Source organism: Triplophysa dalaica, chromosome 5 (assembly GCF_015846415.1).
Source record: "Triplophysa dalaica isolate WHDGS20190420 chromosome 5, ASM1584641v1, whole genome shotgun sequence".
Lineage (NCBI taxonomy): Eukaryota > Metazoa > Chordata > Actinopteri > Cypriniformes > Nemacheilidae > Triplophysa > Triplophysa dalaica.
This window is the reverse complement of record NC_079546.1, coordinates 2,499,045-2,521,896: the sequence shown is the minus strand read 5'-3', so window position 1 is coordinate 2,521,896 and position 22,852 is coordinate 2,499,045. Positions and strand designations below refer to the sequence as shown.

The window sequence follows — 22,852 nt, the reverse complement described above, 5'->3', positions numbered from 1 at the left end:
ACCCCTAACTGTCATGTGACCAAAATAAACGTTCACTGTTCCAACTATTACCCTGATCTATGAACTCAGAGGCTGGGAATATGCAAAGTGATTAAGCACACAAAGAATAATTTAAGCAGCAAAATATCAACTTCCTGTTTACCATCATCTCATCAGATTTTAAATAACCCTAATTTTACTGTACTAGCAAAGTAAGCTAAAAAATGAGCTTATTTCCTTAAGGCATAATAACAGTTTCCCTAGTGAATTATTTTGTTTAAAAGTAGGCCTATAGGCTCCAATATCAGAGATTATGGGAAGAATTGGATTTATGAATTTGGCAATTACATGCCCAGAAAAATATGGATAGTTTTACTAAATTAGGCCTGAAACAGAGCAGTACTCACATCCATCAGGATAGAACACGCCAACAGACCCCGAGAGATCATTCTCTGTCTGCAAACAGACAACCTCCTCACTGCAGTCCAAGCCAAAAATAAAGGATGAAAACAGTAGAACAGCAAAAGCTTCTGCCACAATTGAAAAGCACAACAGTAACAATTGGACTAACTCTTGTGCATTTACCATGTCATTGTGTCTCTTGAAGAAGATTCATTTATAAACAGCCTGATTTCAATCTATGATAGAAAACAATACCTGAAAAATCAAAAGCTTCACTTTTCTTGTTTTTATTTGTACTTCAAGATTACAGATTATTGCTCATCTACCATCACTTGCAATATTTAAACATATTTGACAACTCAAGAGACTTTTGTATTCGTAGTGAAGACTTACAATAAATACAGTTGTTTTGATTCCTAGGTCAACGCTCATTCTCTAGAAGAGGTGCTGGTAGTGACAAAACTTGCAGAGATGCACAGACTGATGAGTCGTGACACAGAGACGAAGCCCTGGCCTCTGGAGATATCATTCTTTGACCATGTGAGCCTCTTTAAAAACTCTAACACACACACACACACATATAACCCTGCAGACAAGTATTTAAAAAAAATTAAGACAATGGGTTTAACACTTTAACAAGACGTACACGACAGATGTGCTTCAGACCAAGGACTGCGTGGTAAGCAGATAAAGACAGACTGAGAAAGTGACAATAGGGCTTTCGTGGGGCTCATATTTTTAATACTAATAGTCGACTGGACACATAACAAAATAAGAGCATCACAGACTAACAATGTAATAGGACAATGCATTTAATTCGATTTGTGTTTGAAAAAGCAAAGATGAATTTTCTGAAGATCAGGCAGTCTTATGACAAGATCTTACACTGTTATATGCCTTTAGGGTTCTGCAAAGTGGAAATAAGCAATCCGCAGGTAAATAGTTAATTGTGCGTTCCCAAAATAGAGATGCAGGTGGAAAATCTACCCAGTATTTGGCTCTGGTGAACCGTGACACAGAGTGAGATCTAGGTGAGAAACAGACCGGAAAGGAAAGTGATGCCACATTTAACAGAAAACTGATGAATTCGATTCTCTTTATGACAAACACAGCAAAAGAGATAAATATCTGTCATAAAGATCTTTAAAAATATAGTAAAATAAAGGTCCCAATTTTATTAGATTTGAATATCCCAGTCACAAAGGCAGCAAAACCAAAGCGCTTACTTCAAGATCTTTCCTTCTAACCTCTGAAATGAGTACAGAAGTTGTTCTTGGCCTCATTTAATAACCTGGAAAGGAACTTAGTACCGGATTAACTGTACATTTGGTATTTCATTGACATAAGCTCTACTTCACAGTATATAAAACAAGGGATTCATTCAATTTAATTTTACACTACAGTAGAATAGAACATGTAATTGCTTATCTCTTATAATGATAGACGATGAGCTCATAAGAACAAACGTGAACGACAGAAGATAAAAAAATCATTTTGTACAAATATCTTAATATACACCCCTGTGATTACAGCCTGATGACTTTCAGCAGTAATGTGGACAGATCGAGACAGTCAATTCTTGGAAAAGCGCATAGTTTGAGCAGTTTTCTCTCAAACGTAAATACTGGATTTGTTTTTGCACATGAAAACAAGAGCGTGGAAAAATATGTTAGATGCCGATGCCAATGAGGTGGTTATCTTCCAGTCCGAGGGAACGCTGGGGATAAGCCCCGCCCCCGAATCGTTCACAATCCAGTAACATTTCAACAGCTTTTATTTAGAATCGAGAGCGTTAAAATGTGTAAAAATGAATGCAGGTTTAAAAAATAAACATTTTCAACAAAATGATTTGAATAGTGTGATCAACTAAAAGAAAAATGGCTACGCCCATTCTCTCGCCCTCATTTCATACAAAAGAAGAAAATCATACATAGAAAAAACACAGGACACGTGACATGTCCGTGACTAAATGATCAGGTATGATCGCACAATTTCTTAAGTTTACTTTTTTGCCACAGCTTAATAAGAGTTAAACAATAAAAGATTTCTAAATGGATTACGTACAACTGACACATGAAGCTAAGAAAAGATGAAACGGTGAAATCTCCACGGAAATGTGACTAGGTTGCACCACTGGCAGTAGCAGCTCATTAAAAGGTTAGCTATGTTATTCTAGCGTAAAATAAATAAACACTGCCGTAGCACTTATTAGCCACGCCCTTCTCCCCTTTAACCAATCAGCTTGGAGATTTCCCTTTCACAGGCAGACTGTAATACAGCTGTCTCGCCTTCGTCTGTATGGATTATGGAGTCTTGGTATTTTTTTTCGTGCAGTCTTCGTTTCCCATCTGTGATTTCGTTTAGTACCTAAAATAAAACAATACAAGCAGTTTTTAAACATAATATTACAAACCGTGACCTTAAGTATGTTTTTCAATTCGTATATCTGTCTGACCTGTAGTAGTTTGGCTTGAAGGGTCCATTTTTGTTCAAGCCGAGATATTTGGCCTGTTCATCGCTCAGTTCAGTCAAGTGTGCATCGAATGTGGGGAGATGAAGGCTGGCCACATATTCATCTGCACATACAACACCGTATTAATCTTTGCAAACTTGATCAAATTTGTTGAGCATTATAGAGCATCTTGTGTTTGACCTTTTACACTAAATTTCAAAGTCAAAATTTTACTTGAGTTTTGTAAAAAAAAAAAATGTGTAAATTAAAAAATCTATCTTAAGTCAAAATGTTTATTTACGTGAAATTTTCCAAACCTTCTATCTTTCAATTGACTCTTAAAAGCTCCCTAGTGGCGTCTTTCATTTATTGGAAATAATGTCAGTGTTAGTTACATACAGGTTTGCAAAAACGGCTACGTAATATATATAAAAAAACATTGATTTGCAATTTGATAATGCTTCGAATTTATAATTTATTTTACATTCAAATATATTTACCAAATATCTTAAAACCAACACGCATGCACATCATTTGTGTTAAAAAGACAGCATTACAACTAAAACTGAACAACCATGTTTTACTGGTGCAGTACAAAACAACCTTATTCCAATCCATTGCGTATTAGCTCATATATTAAGAAAATGGATATATATTGTGCTGCCCTGTTTATTAGAAAATGTGAAGAGCTACAGAAGGAAAGACAGAAGGCAAGTGAGATAGATTGGGAGGAACAGAGAGAAATGACAGAGCTGTGGAGTCAGCAGTGAGAAGCGGCAGCCGTTTGTGAGAGCATGACCTATTTTCAGCCGTCTCGTGCTCCTCAGGGTCTATGCAGCAACCCACATAGTAAAACTCTATACAACATGAGCAGCAGAAAACACTGAATCTGTCTCTTAAAAACATCCTTGCATGGCACACAACAATTTCACCAATTGTTTAGTTAATTTAATATAATTTTTCGATAGTATTTCACAAAAATTGAGAACTTCAGATTGTGTATATGGCATGTGATGCTCGTGGATGCACTTATTAAAGTAAATCATACCCATTTTCTTGGGCAGCAGGTAAACGTCCTGTTTGTAGCGGGCTTCAGGAGCGTTATACAACTCTATCAGAGCCAGAGCCTGGGGGACAAGAGCAAGAAGTCAGTCACCATGACAACAGCGAGGCTGTGACTCACACACAAAGTGCCAGGAGTTTATACACACTCGCTCAGCAACCAAGAAAGCAACCCGGTCACTGATACAACCATAAAGCCAAACCAACACAAGAGCTCATGTCTATTGAATTACTATCATAATAAAGCCCCTTAATTGTATTTTTTATACTTTGCTCACCTGGGTAGTTGCAGTGATGGAGAGAACAAAGGTAGGAACGGTGGAGCAGCTCAGATTTAGAAGACGACCCTGGAGATAAATATTTAATCAGACAACGTCAGACAGTTCACTTTTCAAAAGAGACACAAATGCACAGGACGGGAGTTAAGTTGTTTTTTCTCCATTTAACAAAATGTTATATTCAAAGCAACTTTCAATTAAGGGTGCCGGTATTGACGGTAACTGTGACATTAATAACCGTGATTACTGTTATGTTGTTTCTACTACACAAACGTTAAAATCCTAAATATCCATTTTAAAAAACATAACCAAACAATATATTATTTGAAAACAACAAGTCATTTCTAACCTCTGCCAGTAATACTATTCGCTTTCCGTCCGGCCAGATCACATGATCCACCTGTGACCTCACCCGTTCCCAGGTCAGCTCAGGGGTCCTCAGACTGGCCTGAAACATTATGCGATAAATTATATACTTACTTTTAATATATTAAAAACGTACATTTACAGTTGCACATGTGAATTTAGTAAGCGCACATAAAAAGGACACCTGGGTAATGACATTCCCTTACCACATCAATCTCGGTGTTGGAGTGGCCCATGTTGCACACAATACAACCGTTCTTCATACGGTCCATGTACTCTCGAACCACCACGTTTTTGTTACCTAGGGACACCACATGCAAAATGAGAAACTCTCCACCTTACCTTCTAGAAAGCTTCTATTTTTAGTCAAATGACAAATTGATAAAGTTTTAAAAGATGAGAGGTGTTTAACATTGACCTGTGCAGGTAATGATGATATCGACCTGTCGGATGACCTCATTGAGTTTGACCAGCCTGAAGCCGTCCATGCTGCATGATAACATATATTTAAAGGACTAAAGTCTTTCTGAAGACAAGCTGAGACTTCAGATAGAGACAGAAATCACATGCTCACCAGGCCTGAAGAGCACAGATGGGGTCAATCTCGGTGACATAAACAATGGAGCCCATCGCTTTAAGAGCAGCAGAGCAGCCTTTTCCAACCTAACAACACAAGTAGGCACAGGAAAAAGCCACAAAGAATAAACACACTGTAGAAAACACAAATGTATGAAGCACACACATAATACAAACAAGAAATTTGTAAAAAGAATATATAAAATTTGTCCATGGGTATTCCTGAAGAACACTGTCCCCTAGTGGACATTTATAGTACATCTCCAAAAACACCAATACAGCATGGAGGCGTGTTTAAGAGTGATTGACAGTTTCACACAAACAGAAATGCAACTAAAGAGTAGAATGACAAATAGACTAAAACGGGATAATGAAAACATGTACATTATTGCTAACTTCTCAACTTTAATAGGTTAAATGAGGATGTATTTAAACTCTACAAGCTCATCTCCATTTAAATGGCTACTGACGTTTATCAATTACTCAAGTGTGAATTATTGTTAGACTTCATTGTCAACAATACTGGCTAGTTATGCAACACAGGTCAAAGTTAACCAATTTTAGTTTATGGATATAAAAAAACAAAATATTGCTTTCTTATCCGGCAACATTCGCCAGCTAATATTCTCACCTCTCCATATCCACACACGACCACCTGCTTCCCACCAAACATCACATCTGTGGTCCTCTTTAAACTGAAATACACAAACATGTTCAGTTAAAAAAAAAAACAATCGGGTGTATACTTGTTTATAAAAATGTTTAGTTTACATCATTTGTTTGAGTGCGTCAACACTAGGAAACATCCCAATTCTGGCTATCAAACAGTTAAATTAAAACTGCAAATGCTCAAAGAACAAAAGTCTTCATCGTGACACGGACTGAAGAGGCAGAATAGAGATTTGTCATAAACAGATGTCTGGGTGGTTTCATGTTTTGTCATCTTATATGGTTAACCGCATTCTGTTTTCGGTTTCAGCATTGTGTTTTTCTGCCGTCCTGTCAGAATTGTAGCACTGCTATAAACCATCATTCAAAACCCACTGATCTGTAAAGATATACTTAACAGTCCATCAACCGTATTGATTGCTGATGGAAAAACTATTTAGGCTGTACAGTTTTCAGATGGACTTTTCAGGACAAAGCCATTATGAAAGACGTACCCATCCAAGATGGACTCCCGGCAGCAGTACAGGTTGTCAAATTTCTGCTTTGTCACAGAGTCATTAACGTTCATTGCGGGAACGCACAGTTTGCCAGCCTTTGAGAGTTGGTATAACCTGGAAAGACAAATTGTTTTGAAAGCTTAGAAGAAATGCACCTGTATTCAACAAAACACATGTTAAACTGTAACATTTGTAATTCTGAAGAATTAATCATCCAAAAAAGAAATAAATGATCAATTTGTATTAACACATTTACTTGTTCACGTTTTAATTCCGCTTGTCACCACTAGATGGCGGTACACTCACATCTGTGACCGCACCAAATGATTTCTGCCTAGCCACTAAAACTCTTAGCTTTCCTCAAATCCTCATTAAATGCATATAATTCTATATTTTCAATATATTTCATCTAGAGAATGCAAAAAAAGTATCGAAAGATGTCTAAATGTTCGGCCATGATGCAATTTTCCTTTCTCACCTGTGAACTCCAGTCACGCTCTCCTCCACGATACCCTTGATCTTCTTGAACATGTTGGGATATTTCTTATAAATCCAGTGGGTCAAATCCCCTCCATCATCTAAAATCTACAAGATAAAAGTTAATACACCGAACATTTTTAAAGGGCGTTTACAAAACAGGCTGTTTTGGTACCATGTTGGGCTGCCAGCCTTCCACGTTAACACAGCGATCGATACACCACCAGAAATCATCCTCCGACTCGCCCTTCCAGGCAAACACTGAGAAACCTGTGAGTGAAGGAATCAGATGTTCATCAGGCGAGACGAGAACATAAAGAGATGATACACAAGCATGAAAGAACGTAAAGAGGAGATGGGAAAGAGATATACCTCCCTCAGCCAGGGCGGCTGCAACTTCATTTTGGGTGGAGTAGATGTTGCATGCGGCCCACCTGCACTGAGCGCCCAGAGCAGACAAGGTCTCCATCAGCACCTACAAACACAAACTAATGTGAATATGCACAGATAGATGTCAGGAATCCTGCACACTTTGGTTAGAATTTTCAGGCTTGATTTGGGTTGGAGCTGCAGGACTTCGGTCCAACAATACCAGAGCTCCCCATTCTGGGTTTAGTTTATTGTTCTTCATTTTACAGCACACAGGATGACAAAAGAGCTTCGCAAGAATATGTTTGTATTTGTCTGTGTACAGGTTACTCACAGCGGTCTGAGCAGTGATGTGAGTGCAACCCACAATTTTGGCTCCAGCCAATGGCTTTTCTCCCTGAGCTCTCTTCCTCAGCGCCATGAGGGCAGGCATCTCTATGCGGAGAACATGCAAACATCAACATCATTAACACATGATATTGAATAAAACCCTTTCAGATCAACTCTATGGATTGTGAATTGTGGGTGTCACAAAAAGTGTTTGACCAAATGTTATTACAAATGTAGACGAGTTATCGGGTGATACAAATACTTATGAAACAGGTGATGTATCTATCATAAACCTTCTAACAGCTCGGCATATGAGCAGGCAGTGTGTGTGTATTTGGCTATGTGGTTATGAGGCAGGGGAGGGGCCGTCCTGCTGTCTCACAGTGAACGCTGAACATATGGCCTCTCGGCAGCACAGGAAGAGCATTAAATTCTCTCACAGACACCTTCACACATTAACACCAATGGATTAATATGTCGACGGGCCTGCGGAAGACACGATGCGCTCGTGAAAGGTTACAGCCAGTGTTAACCACTCGGCCCTTCTCACCCTGTTCGGCGATCTCGATCTCTCTGCGTCCGAAATCGGCCTGTTTGATGTTCTTGATGCAGAAGTCGCCACTGCCCTTGGAGTTCTTCTGCTGCTTTTCACGTGGAGACGTTTCATCATCCGAGCTGTCAGTGTATGAGGCAGCTGGAGTTGAAAATACAAATAAGATAAGTATATATGCCTGTGTGCGAGCAGTACAGAAATGCGGATTCCCTTCTCAAATCTATCAATAATCCTCTTAAAAAGACCGACCAGAGCCTTTGTTTGTTCACATGATGTGAGCTTTCAAACCAATTCATATTATACTATTTTGGGTCATAGCAAGCCCAGTCGACTCATGTTTGTTCATTTATGTGACTGTCTGCATATGCACCTGCTGATGTGGGGGACCGTACCTGAGCTGTAACTGTCTGTAGAGGACTGAGAGATGGAGCGAGACAGAGATCTGCGGCTGATCTTAGTAGGACGTTTGTTGAACTCCTGCTTCTGATCTGCAAACTGGATCTGTCAAGCAAGATGAGGAAGAAAAAGAGAAAGATTAAAAAGTTAGAACAATACACAAAGTGTAAAAATAACCATTGACCTTCACAAACCGCACAATATTCACAATTCATATGCTGCACATTTTAATTATCCTTATTTTGGACAAACTTCTTTCTCCTGATCTTATCTTTTTATTGTGTCGTAAATTCTTTAGATAAATCTTATCTTAATCTTATTGTTCAAAATCTCATTTTATGTTGTTTGATATCTTTTTAACTTTTATCTTTATTTCTCATCTGTAGATTTTTATCATAAAATGTGGGGAGAGTGTCATACTAAACAGAAGTGTAATGATGCATGAAAATCTGTATACATACATCAAATTCACAACATCCAATAATATACAAAAAGTACACAAGACAAAGTATACACATAATTCAGAATATACACAGAAAATACTATACAGAGCTTAAAACATTTATCAGACCACCTGTCATAATACAATAAAAACAAATATTTTAGGAATCTGTCTAAAATTATATTGTCATTTATTAGAAAAATAACTAATATCTTAAATGAATCAGGCGTAACATTCAACTATTAAAACATATTTTTCTATAAGAACTGCAAGTGAATCGCTTTTATTGGGCATATGAATACAAAAAATAAGTGCTAATTAAGTTTTTCTTGTAAGTACTTTTAGTTTAGGGCAGCTAACCTTACATTGGGAGGTGGTCTTACAAATTTAAGTACTGAAACAAAATATCTACATGTCGTTCTGCATGTGAGACCAATAAAACATGGAACTTAATAGTACACAGAATATGGAAACACAGCCTTCCCAGTTACTGAGAAGAGAAAACAACATTTTAAGGATCAGTCCCACAGGATTACTATGAAAACTGCATTATAATAAATAAACTGCACAACTAGCCATACATTATCTTTAAAAGAGTAGTTCACCTTCAAAATGAAAGTTCTTTCATCATATCAAACTTGTATGACTTTCTTTCTTCTGCAGAACACAAAAATATATTTTGAAGAATGTTGGTAACAGAACAGCACAGCCCCCAATTCACTTCTATTGTAACCAATGCATGTGAATGGCAACATTCTTCAAAATATCTTCTTTTGTGTTTTGCAGAAGAAAGAACGTGACTCAGGTTTGAAAGGACAAGAAGGTGAGTGAATTATGACAATTTTCATTTTGAAAGTGAACTACTGGTCTCACACAGCAGTGAAAACCATCGAGAGCTCATCGTGAAGCTACCGCAGACATGTGCGTAAACTGCTGTTTCTATTAATGGATGGGCAGCTGTTCCCGGCGGTGAGGAAAGAGTTGTGTTAACCATGAGAGGATTACGGCATGGTGCATTCATCCCCCACGTCATCATCTGAGTCAACACCAGGCCTTCAATCCCCCTCTCCATCAAGAGACTTTTAATGCAAGATTCTTACATAATACTGCTTGAATATATTTTATTAAGTGATCGTAGCGATTCATCTTTATGATGAGACTATAGAGTGTGCCAACGTGCCGTTTCCAGGAAGGATGGAGCACACAGTCAAACTGCACAGCCTGAAAGAGACCTTGAATCACACCAGCGTGTCGCTGTGCATTCAGCCAGAAGCACTTTAATGTGACCGTCACTCATTGAGGTTTCGTAACAATAGCGCCTTAGATAAGACAGAAAAAACACACATAAACTACATGAACTTCACTCTGGCTCCTTATCTCTTATTGACAGGCACTAAAGGAACTAAAAAACTTCAAAATAAATCTTGGGGAGGAAATGCACAGAATCTTGTACCATGTTGGGTTCACAAAGTGGCTATGCATTTGACTCCCTAGATAGGCAGCATACTCCTAACCCATAAACAACGTCAATAGTAACCTTGAACAGTAACTAAGCATCAAACAAACAACCTTTAAATACAAAGAAAACATAATATAACATGTTAACATGTTGACAAGACTCTAAATGAGAATCAAAACACAGGCAAACTGTATATATTTTTCCAGAATACATATTAATTCTTCATTTGGTACCATAAAAACAATGTCACTGTCGGACTAAACCTTGACTTTTATTTTGTCAGTAATTTTGTTATCGGTCACCCTTCATGTATGTCTGTGGGTTTTGCAAATATTCAACACATAAAAATATTTGAATGACAGCATGGTGCTTAATTTTTGAAAAATGTATATACATTTCCTATAAAGTGAGATTTTTGGAAATAAGTTTTTAAAATATAAGCTTTTAGTTTGACCGTGACAATAAAAAAGTTCTCTCTTTTTTCTTTCCTTTACGTTTAGCTAAATAAAACAGATGTGCATCTATCTCACAATAAATTTGCACCTGCGGTCAAAATCTACCACCATAGGAGGTCATCTCTTCCCTGGCAGATGAACACTGAACACACAGATGTCACAGACTCTATTTTCATTCCAGAAGGTTGAGCTTACTGACCCCAGAACAGCCTGGAGAGCATCTCAACAGCCATGGGCTGAAGCCCACCCTCTTTCCTTCTTAACCGAGGGTTCTTCTTCAACGCAGAATCAGATTTGCGGAGAGAAATGCAGAAATGGATCGTCACTGGACACTTATACCCTTTATACACGTGTTCAGTAGCACAATGCCGGACTGTTTCCCTTTGTTGTGTTTTTGTCCATCTTTATTAATTGTTAACTGCTAAGCCCCTGTTAAGGTGTGTTTATGAAGGCTTTCGGAGCCGGTGGGTTTATGAGGTGATTATTGTCTCAAAAGCTTAAGATAATTAAACATGCCATGGAAACATACAATACAACACACACCAATGGCCCTGACAAAGAACCCTTTGTGTCTCAGCTCTCAGAATATATGATCAGGAAGGAACGGATCAGATTTACCCGAGAGACTCCTAGATTTGACAGTTCTTTACTTTCAACTTTATGGCTCACTCCTTAGTTTGACTGTTATTAACTTCTGATCTTGAACAAGCAAAATGTGCAAACAATTTTATTTCAAAATAATAAAGCTCACAAACTAATATTTTATAATGCCGCAATGTCTCAAAATGATAAAATGAAACGATGATAGAGTAAAAAACGTCCTTGTGTGAGTCCAACTGGATCATTCCTCCGAAATAGTTTGATGTAAAAAGATAAAAATATTTCATAACATATTTACTCTCTTGAATTGACACACTTACATTTACATTACCTTTCCGTGCCATTATAGAAATGATCCCATATCAATATTAACTGACCCGTTCATCTGTTATTTCACAAAGACATAAAACCTAAAAGGAAAAGACAAGCAATACAACTTAAAATTGCACAAATTTGCCTTATGCTCACTTGCACTACACTGAACATTGTGCCAAAAGAGAACAGGGGTTTTGTAATCTTCCAGAGGTCAAAAAAATGGATTTCTGAATTAAACAGAACGGCCAAAAGCTCCATTTCTGAGAATGGCACAAAGGCATAACAGAGAACCAGGCCACATGAGCACTGCTTCCACGAAAAAAGATGACTTACGTAAGAGAGAAAAATAACAGGAGATAGAGCGAGGCAGTTGGGACACTCGCAGCGTGAGAGCTCACATGATGAACGCTCACATTTTCTTGTGAATGGATGTTCTAGCGTTCAGTCCAGTTTCAGCACGTTTTGCAAGGTGAACGCGTCCGTGTTGTGAATGCAAACACAGCCACAAACACAGCCAACGCTGAGGGTGTTGATGACTTCAGCAGTCATTTGTTAAAATGCTGAATCATGTACAGCGATCATGTGTCATATCTTTCAGACTGGCATCGTCTTACTGCTCTATACATTATAGATGTGAGCTAATTTTAAAGCAAATGAGAGATGAATAATGAATGCAAAGCTAGACGTATTGATGGTTTCCAGTGCTGATAAAGTCTGGCTGGAGAGCCAAAATAGAAGACGACTCATCCTTGACTCTTTTAGATGATGAAAGCCATAGCGGTGTGCCAGGGGGATTTCTTATCTATGCCGTTTTGGAAAGAAGTCAGTAATCTAACTAGTGTAATGGTGGCAGGGCATTCAATGATGCGTTGCAAGTTGGATCTTAAATAGTGATTTATTAAGGAAAATTCAAGTTTAATCTTAAATTAAAAACTAGTGGAGACTTTTGGAATACAGCCAGTGAGTGCAAGGGCACAAAAAGGTCCCGACGTCACACCAAGCTCAGAAACAATAAACAAGGACACTTGGAAATTTCACAAGACATGATAGTGGGAGGTCAGAAACTGTACATGAGACACTAACATTATAGATGGTTTGTGGCAGGTGAGTTTAAAAACACAGGAGGGAAAAAACGTGGCCTCCAGAGGACAGAGAGACACCTGCGCTCTGAATTTCACGTTTAGACAAAATGAATAAAAAAACAGACCAATCTCACATCATTTACTCTCCCTAATGGTGGAAAAAGCTAGCCGTGTCTATATCCTCCCCGAGATGAAAGCAAGCGCCTCTGAGCACACAAAAGCAAAGGAGCTTGAGTGTTAAAAAGCAAATAAATTATTAAGTTATAGCTCTCCGGAGAAAAAACATAATGCTTTCACTCACATGCTGAACTTTTCATTACACGAGGATGGAAATCGTCAGGAAGGCCGAGGTCCTGTTATGTCTTGAGTGAATCATTAAATTAGTTCTCTGTGGAGAGATGCGCTACAGAGACACAGGTCATTTTGTTTTGTGTTACATAGAAGCTGCATTTACTGATGTAGCCTTGAAACACATGCTATAGAAAGAATCAATTCTGTGAAATAATGTAATATACTCTGAGAGTCTGATTCAACGGACAAGAAACTGATTCAGTGATTCTCTCACAGGAGTCTTAGCAAAGAAAAAGCACTGTTGCTGTTTATAACGGTGTTGACAAGAGTTGATTTGCAAACAAATCATGTCTTTTATTATTTTTATTGTGTGCTGTATTTGTTAAGTTATAATTATTATTATTATTAACCCAAGTAATCGGAATGCACAAAAGAAAGAGAAAATTATAAAGGTGTGACAGGTAAATACACTTCCGGCTCCGGTGACACATCTCATTGTGACTCGAAGTGCATTCAACCGTAAGCCGTCAAACACGTCACATACCTGACGGATTTATTTACTAAGTTTTCTCAAAATTGACTCCTTCCTTTTTCCACGTATCCATGAGTAAAGACGTAAGAATTTTATTCTTACAAGGCCAATATATCACCGGCCTTGGCATGGAGTTTGACCTTTGTAACAACGAAGTGTTGAAAATCACTCGAGCGGTGAACTTTGATGCAAATTTTTCCACTCGGGGGCGTCCATGACAGCCTTAATTGTGTCTGTTCCAGCTTTGGCAGTACTGTTAAACAAAAGCCAATCCAAAAGATGGGAGTAGCTATAAGGACATCTAATGGACTTTGGCTTTTCTAGATATATCTGACCAGTTGCTCTTTCTCCCGTTACATGGCTGGAAACCATACAAGAATATTAAAGCGGTCTACTAATAAATACGTCCAGATCTAATCAATGTGAAATTCTTGCTGTTTATAACATATTGCATTTAAGGTATTAATTTTGTTATACTATTTTTTATTTCACAATGTAAAATTGAATTTGTATATGGAATGCATTGAGTGATACTTGCTTACTTTGATAAACAGCTTGATGCATGCAGGTCTACATGTCATAATAATAAGTAACGATGCTTCTAACCACAGTTCTAGACCTGTAATTCCAACCATTCAACTTTGCGATGCGGCATGCTATTGATCGTTGGAACGATGGTTTTGGGAAATACTTAAATCGTTGAACTATGCTGGAATGACTGAACATGCTTTTGGGGAACGCACCCTTGGCGGGTTGACGCGTGGGCGTGCTTTTATGGGAGAAATGCAGTTGTTGTTACGAAACAGATTTTCATGTTCGAGAAAAACTTTCCGAAACCTATATGAATGCTGGGGGAGTGTATCGAGTGTAGAAATACGTTTTTTACCAGTTGACCATGCCAAGCATGAAGACAGCACGTTTAACATAATAAAGAAGTCAGAATGCATGAAACACGGTTGCACATCCCCTTCAAGGTTTCATCATATTAAGACTATTCAAGACATGTGAATCTTTCCACTTCATTAATACCAAACGTACAAGTAAGATTATGACCAAAAGAAAAGTTGGCCACTCGAAGGGCTCACACTCCGCCGACAAATGCCATCCTTGGGACTTAAATTCAATCCTTCTTGTGTTCTCCCACTAGACAGAACCTGTTCCTGCAAGCCCGGTCTGGAAATGTCCCTGATCTGCGGGCAGTGACGATCATTGTCTAGAGTCTGGTATAAAAAGCCTCTATTTATGTGCCAGATGGTGTTCTTCTGACTAAGCACAAACAGAGAGTGAGTGCGATGTTCTCTCTCGTCTTTTCATATTTGGGTTAAGATACCCAACGTGTTTTTCACGCTGACTGGGCTTATTCTGAAGAAATGAGAGAGCACTGCGTTGTGGTCTTTACTAGCAAGGCCAATAATGCTTTTTTATCAACAAACTAGAATGTTAAAGATCCAAGAATAATGATGAGCAGATGTTTTTCACTGCTGTGAGAATCAGGTCACCTTCACGCCGCTATGAGAGCAAGCCGATGGTGATGTGGCTTATGTTTCTCAGCGGTACAATCCCTATTATATGTTATCCCTGAATCTGTCGAAACAACAAAATGGCTCACAAAATGTAACAAATTTGACCATAAACATGCCACACCTTATTGACATCTTTTACGCATTAATACGGGAGTAAGGAAGAAATAAGGCCACGATTGACAGCTCTCTTAACCAACAACAGGCATTAAATAAATAAAGGTCCCCCAGCTAGAAAACATAAAAATCACATTTTACTCATGCATGTAAACTGAAAACAGTTTGTGTAATAAAAACACAGATGTCCGTAGTAGATATTCTACTTATCCTGTTAAACATATCCTAAAGACGTGCATCAGTAACCACGTCTGACATGGGAAGAAGAGTGTTGTGAGACCTTATTTTTTGCAATATTATAATGAATCTAAGAATGATTTACATAAAAACAGTATTTGGAGGATATGAAAAAGCATAAAATGGCAATTACCTTTATTATGACAGCTCATATAATACACATAAATGAAAAGGTTTGTGGGACTCCATATTAGCAAATCAAATCTTATATTATATATACTGCTTTTGTTAGATATCAGAAATATTAAGTACAGAAAACAATGTGCCATGAACTGTATTTCACATCTACGAGGTATTACTTAACAATATTCAACAAAGCCATAAAGCTCTATAGGTTAAGGCCTCCACTTACATAAATTTGGCTTTTAAAGAAGTCTTTTATATAATCATCATTTTTTCTGAAAGTCAATCAGTTCTGTTACTTTAGGTCTCTGTTTGAGAAAAAAAGTAATAGATACAAAATGAGAAGGATCTTATTACAAAAGCCGGTACCTGATTCTTAATTCATAAGAGCCCAAATACAACGCTCAATGTCTGAAAGCAAGACAACATTCTTAAACACTAACAAGGTCCCAACTCCTCTCCTCACAAGCCCAATACAGCAGCAGAACATCAAAAATAAAAAAACATCCAAAATACAACTACAGGGAGTTCAACAAAACACAGATCTGGAGAGTGACAAAAGTGAAAATCACTTATCCAAGTTAATGTTAGCATGCACTTATGTTTTAGAGCTTTAATCTATATCTTTGTTGGTTGAAAATAAGCAAATTACTCTTACTACTATTAAGTAGCTTGTCATTCGATTTCAACCCACTAAAAAATAAGCATGTTGAAGATAAGCACGTATGGTTGATGCTCTCTCATTTGTAAGTCGCTTTGGATATAACTTAAGGGTCTGTAAAACAAATAAATGTAAATGTGTGTAAAACAACCTGCATTTTATGTTTCAAACTGAGATTGTGATTTTGAGGCAAAAGTTGCAGATTGCAACATTAAAGTCACAATCATTCCTATATTTTTGTAAATTCATTCAATACAACTTGTTCTCTTAATGGAAGAATGCTTTCAATCAGTAGTGATGTGGAAGAAGAAAGAAACTAATTCAGTGACTGTGTGAAATAGACCAATAGGACCAGGAGGACACAAGAAAAGCGTTAACGCATAAAAAGACCCTTGAGCAAAATCCCCGCTACACTGGTTTATGGACACAGACAAGCGCTCTGGCGTAAAGAAAAGACCTCACGCAACTGCTGTTAGCTTCAGCTAACCCGGTCTATTTAAAACGCAATCAAAGTGTTATAGGGTTTAGCAAATTTCAAAGTTTAGCATTAGCAGCCATTCGCCTATATGCAGAGTAAGAGGGCCTAGAGATCTCAATGCAATGGCTTTTTCCCATGATGCACTCTGTCTCGGCACATCTATGTGTGACATCACACCCTGTGACACTCAATAGAACTAACCAAAGTAAATCAACAATCAGCTAATCAATCTGGCCACAAATTCAGCACAGAAGTGATTCATTCTGGTTCAATGGTCCATTTAAATCAATGAAGCTACACAATGTTCTGGTATCAAACTTAATAGGGATGGCTGACAGACATGGCGATGTTGACCAGGCATCTTAATTTCAACAAATGTTTCACTTTCGTCATGTGACTGGAAGCTTCAAATCGTGTTTCAAACAAGTATGAACAAGGTTAAGGGGCATTTAAGCTTGCAATGTACCGATCAGACTGACCTGACTTGACTGTGGATATAAAAGGGATGCACAGCTTGCGTGGTATAAATACGCTCCTCTCTTTATAACTGTGAAGCTCGCGCAGTACAGATGACACACAACTGATTTTATAACTACCCAGTTCACTCTGGATAAAGAAGATGTGTCTTTTTGCAGCTCAAGGCTAGATGCACCTCACTTTTTAATGCCGCAGGGTGATGTCATCATCCATCGCGATGTTTAGCTGTAGAGATCGTCTGATGTCATTATCATTTATAATATAATTTATGTACTTGTTTATCCTGAAAAAAATAATGTTAAAAAAATTTGGCTGTGGGAAGTTTCAAAAATTAAGTTTTGACACAGAATGACCTCAAAGTATCCCGTGACCAGACCAGACGCATTAAACACAGAAACTGGGCTGGGCCCTAACCCACAAAAATTATGCACTACAATTTAGAAATTATATACCCACTACAAAGAAGGCTAAGAAATTAAAATTACAGGCTTTTGTGGACCGTCTGCTGCAAATAGATATTTTCCTGACCAAAACATATAATTCAGAAAACTGAACTGTGTCATATAGGTAAGTTTTAGCTTTAACTCATTTCTGATCATAAACTGTTTGTCTACATTAGTCGTCAAATAAAATCTTGTACTGTATCCGTCATATATGTAAAGACGGTTGACATGTAAATAATTGTGCAAAGTTTAGATCAAAAAACACAATGGTTTACATTAAAGATGACATTTCATGCTGTCAAAACGCAACAGTACTGTTGTGAATTTTGAGGCTAACCACACCAACAAAAATCAAGGTCAGCCTATGTTTTACAACAGCTGCGGTTGGTTTTCTTTTTCAATCTCACATCAAGGATGTAAGAGAGAAGCATTTCTTTCCCACTGTGACGCTGCAGTTTCTCTACACAATAAAGGTTCTTTGTGAGGGGCTGGTGAAGGGGTCTAGGATGCATTCCTTCACCATGGATCTCACATGCATGTCCATACCACATTTAAGTGACAAACCTGAGCCCCATTCGTACCCAAGCACAGCATCCGTCACCATCAGAAATCATCTAGTCAATGTTCAGCCAGCGCAATAAATCAATGCAAGGCCAGTTTTGTCAATGGAAAAGCCGTTGTTCATTCATTCAGTAGCACTTTCCTGACCAACAAGTAACCGGCTGTTTAATCTTTCACTTGTACTGCTTGCGCAATTGATGCATACTCGGTCAAAAACGCAGCAAATTCAAATCCATTCGACGAGAAAATGCATAAACCGCAGGATTATGAAGCTCTTAATGGATTTTGTGTTGCAACCACTCTCACGCAGAGCTTAAAATGTAATATTGAGTTAAGAACTGGTAGTAATGCAATAAATAACTGACAGGTTAGCACACAAGATTACCCCGGCCAGTCTGACAACATCTGGCTCCGCGAAACGAATTTGGTCCTTTTAACTACGATTAAGCTCATGAAAAAGTCACAGATCGCACACTGTATGCTTATCAAACCACAGTACGTGAAAGCCAAACTCAGTTTCTGGTTCCCGGAGAAATGGACACAACATACGGCACGCTGACCATGACCACAATCTCTCAATGTTTTATAGAAAAAGAAGATTAGGAGACAGAAGACAAGTCAAATCTGTGAGCGCTCCACATCCTCCTGACACAAGCAGCGACCTGGCTCATTTGTGTTTGTTTGTCTGGCTCAATCTCTGCCTTGCCTCCGATCACAATCCATTAGTAGCGTCATTAAGATACTTGAGACTCAGGTGATTTCAGGTGAATAAGCCCTGCTGTGATGCGGTAACACTGCCGTAGGCACAGCTGAAGCCGAGTCATGCCCCTTAAAGTGATAGTCGGTCACAGAGATGAACAAGAGAAAGATATATAGTGAGGACACTGAAGCGAGATGCCTGGGTGTAAGATCAAGTCTCCAAGACCACCATTGCCCACAGCACGTTTCATTCTAATGAAGGAAAAGTTCCCTTCAAAATTTACTCATTTTCTCATTCTCATGACATTCCCAACCTGTCTAACTTTCTTCTGCAATAACACGCAAGACAGAACAATATTTTGAAGAATGTGGGTAGTGATCAAACTTCTCACCATAGTGACAAATATTTCCTTTACAACAGCTCAAATCGCGAACAGAAAAACATCTCGTGAGCAAGGGGGAACTTTGTACAGAGACAGTCTGACCAGATCACAGTGTGCTCTCCAGGTCTCCTTGACCTTGTCATCAAAGCAAAACACTCCAATTACTCTAAAAGAGAAAAAAGGAGTAAACCGAGGAGTAAAACAAACGTTAAAAAAGGAAAACTATAGCGTTATTGGAATGCTATATGTTCAGGGTATTAGATCTGGATGAAAGAGACATTGGTGCCATATAAGCTCTAACTCACCCTGGAGCTGGACGCCATCACAGTTCACAGCAAGTCATGGGAACTCGATAAGTTGTGACAAACGGAGAACCACATTTCAGAAATATCAGAAAGATATCAGTCTCTCAACAGTGATGGCCCAATAAAACCAAAGACACTTACTATACCAAACACAACAGCAGAGGTCTTCAAACCTCATTTTGAAAACAAGGCTGTAAATGATAAACACAAGGCCCATTTTCCATTAAAAAGCACAACTCGATAGGGAAATAGAGTATATAAATAAGCATCTAAGAATACACTTCACCTTCCAATGAATGTTTTGCACTGACTTGTTTTAGTGCAATATTGTGAGACAAAAAAAGCTATTACGGTATTGAGAGTGATTATTGAAAAAAATAGGAAAAGAAAATGGAGGGGCTCTTAATGGTATTTAATTTACATTTTAAGATGTTCAAGTTCACAACGACAATTTCCTTTATGTATGACACTATTACTAATGTAAAAACTACCCGGACTAGTACAAAATATGAATAGCAATCTCGCCCTGTAATATACATTCAAATCATGTACAGGGCTTTCCCCACAACTTTGCGGTCACATCATAAGCCTGTTAGCCATAAGCATCCTGGGAACTGTAACTTAGTGACTTAACCTCACAAGTGCGCAAAGCATGCACAAACCTCATATCTACACCAGAGTAACACCACGCTGCCACAGAAACGATGAATGATGGTGTGAACACATGTCTATTAGCAACCTCACGCCTTCTATTCTCTAAATCCCACTTGGGCAAAGTTTTTGCCTGTGCTTAAAAATAACAAATCGGAGCCATAAAAACCTTGTGCATGTCAAACTGCATCCATCCAGAATCACGTATACTCTATCCTCTCATCCACCATGCATGATCAACACCTGAGAAGTCAGTCATGATATAACACACAATCTAGAGAGATTTAACCTGCATGTTCTGTGTTGTCAGGTCAAAGTTAAAAAAAGAATTTGCACTGAAAGCATCAAGACGGTGAAGTCAGAGCGGCTAAGTGTCGTAATTGTGTCTGCGCTAAGAGAATTTTTGGGATATTGCCAAACCAATATAAGATAATCCGAAATTCATCCGCCGCTGTCCACAGAAAAGGTCTGGAGTCATAATGTGACCAACACTGCCAGTGGATACACACAGCAGACAAAATCTGCAATAAGCAGCTCATTCCTACCAAATTTTTCTTCTTAACAAATGGAAACTGCATTGACATAACAAAGATTCTCGTCATTTATTTTCACTTCATGGAAAAAAGCACAGTCAGACCGAGCTTGTTCCAAAGTTTCCACGCGTGGGCTAAACTGGTTTGGATTTACGTGACAATAAGTACACAGAATTTTCCTTTCTGGGTAAACTAGCCACAACGATTTATATTAACAACACATAAAAGTCCCATGGAGGCTAATAGGTCTCCTCTCACTCTTGCTATTAATCATTATTTCATGTTTCATTCAAAACTTCATAGGTACCACAAGCATTAGCCATTAGTTTGCCAAACTGCATTTTCACTCTTCCAAAGTCTTTGTCTTGAACTTTGACTATCTTGCCCTTGCCAGCTTAGATGAAGATATTATGTAACAATAGAGATATTCATTTTGAGCCCAGCCCGTGCGAAGTCCTATGGAAGATCGGACAGGGCAGATAAATCAGGGGCAATGCCAAGAGACTCCCCACACATAGCCTAATCTGTACTTGGCAACAAAGTATTTCGATAGGGAGGGCTATCAAAGGCGTCAGGGTCTCAGCTCAGATTGAGTCTCGCTCTGAGCTGATGGCACAACCTGATTTATCCTTAATGACCCATATTAAAGTGAGAGTCGGTTTCACCTGTTATTCTTAGATTTTAACAAAGTAACATAAACGATCACATAAATCTCGTATTTGCTGTTTTACAGAAAAAATAACATCATCTGTATTCTGAAGAACAGAATTTCTGTAGAATTATTTCAGACACATAACATTATCAAAGAAAACATAACACATAAAAAAGCAACAACAATTACAGAAACAACCACAGGTTGATGTGGCCTTGCCCCACTGTTGTTAACTGGCATCAGTGCCCTGTGACAAACCTGTCAAAAATAACCTTTTCCTTCTAAAAGGTGAAGGATATATTCATATTTATATTAAAAACATATGCTGAGGATCCATTAACTGATAACATTATACAGGCATACTCCAAGATCAAGACACGTTTTAGTGGATGCCAAACATTTTTATATTAAACCAAACAAAATAAGAACAAAAAAAGACAGTAAATCCATAACCAACATGTAGTATTGCTAAGTCTACTAACAGATCCTCACAACCCACAAACAAACAACTTAAAGGTTTACATATTTTCATTTTATAAATAAATCTTGAATTAAATGGCACTGTTGTACACTTACGTGACAGATCATAACAACTTGATTAACTCTAATAATAACAACAACATAACTTCAACAAAGATCAGTAACAAACATGTATGTACTAACAAACCAACAACGTTGATCCAGGTAAGACGAGATGTCGCTTAATTTATAAATAAATCACTTTAATATGAAGCGTTACTAATCAAAGCGCAAGACGTAACGCAGACACGCAGACACGACACGCGCACTGCGGATCTCATTCAATCAAACACATGGACGCGCACAAATGACAATTTCTGAATATATGATTGATAAGATAAACCCTTCCGTTATGTCGTCCTCTCATAGTTGGGTGATACATGGCGATTAGTTTACAGCTGTTACAATCCTCGTGGATTTTCGCTAGGCCAGAATAATCACCGCACAATGACACAAGGAACAAAACAAGCTCCGTTGCGGATTTCACGGATCGCTCTCCGTCGGTTGGCGTTACCTTTTTCATTCGCGGTGCCTCGGCCACTGTGCCGTCGCAGTTGACGAACGCCTCACCGCCGTTTTGCTGCGGGTCCGGTCGCTTCATAGCGGACACCTGCGGCATCTTCGGTGAGGCGACCACTGGGCTAGGCTCCCCCGCCGCGGCCGCCGACGTGGAAGAGTTATTTTCGCTTTTCTTCTCCTCCACCTTGGGTGTCAGTGGGGAAATCGCGGGGGAAGGATCTTTACCGGCCACGTCTTTTAATTCGACCTCGGCCATTTTTGCTGCCACAGTCTGCACTGACATCGCTGCTATCCGCACGGGGCTTTTTTCCAATACGGAGAGAAGCGACGTGCGAACGGATACGCACGGCTGAGTGACGCTGCGAGCACAGCATCATGGGATATGTAGTTCG

At 38.6% G+C, this 22,852-nt stretch overlaps 1 protein-coding gene across 1 annotated transcript; it reads right to left on the bottom strand.

Moving 5' to 3' along the window:
* Positions 1-652: 652 nt before the first annotated feature.
* ahcyl2b (adenosylhomocysteinase like 2b) lies at positions 653-22,813 on the bottom strand. The gene is made up of 17 exons (XM_056749373.1): positions 22,456-22,813; positions 8,403-8,511; positions 8,008-8,151; positions 7,462-7,562; positions 7,131-7,233; positions 6,934-7,028; positions 6,760-6,866; positions 6,279-6,395; positions 5,747-5,810; positions 5,114-5,202; positions 4,958-5,028; positions 4,746-4,840; positions 4,523-4,621; positions 4,174-4,242; positions 3,882-3,960; positions 2,837-2,957; positions 653-2,748 (listed from the first exon to the last, which is right to left on the bottom strand). Exons 1-17 carry the CDS (start codon positions 22,741-22,743, stop codon positions 2,742-2,744), a joined length of 1,758 nt encoding a protein of 585 aa, XP_056605351.1. The 5' UTR covers positions 22,744-22,813; the 3' UTR covers positions 653-2,741.
* Between the last annotated feature and the right edge of the window lie 39 nt (positions 22,814-22,852).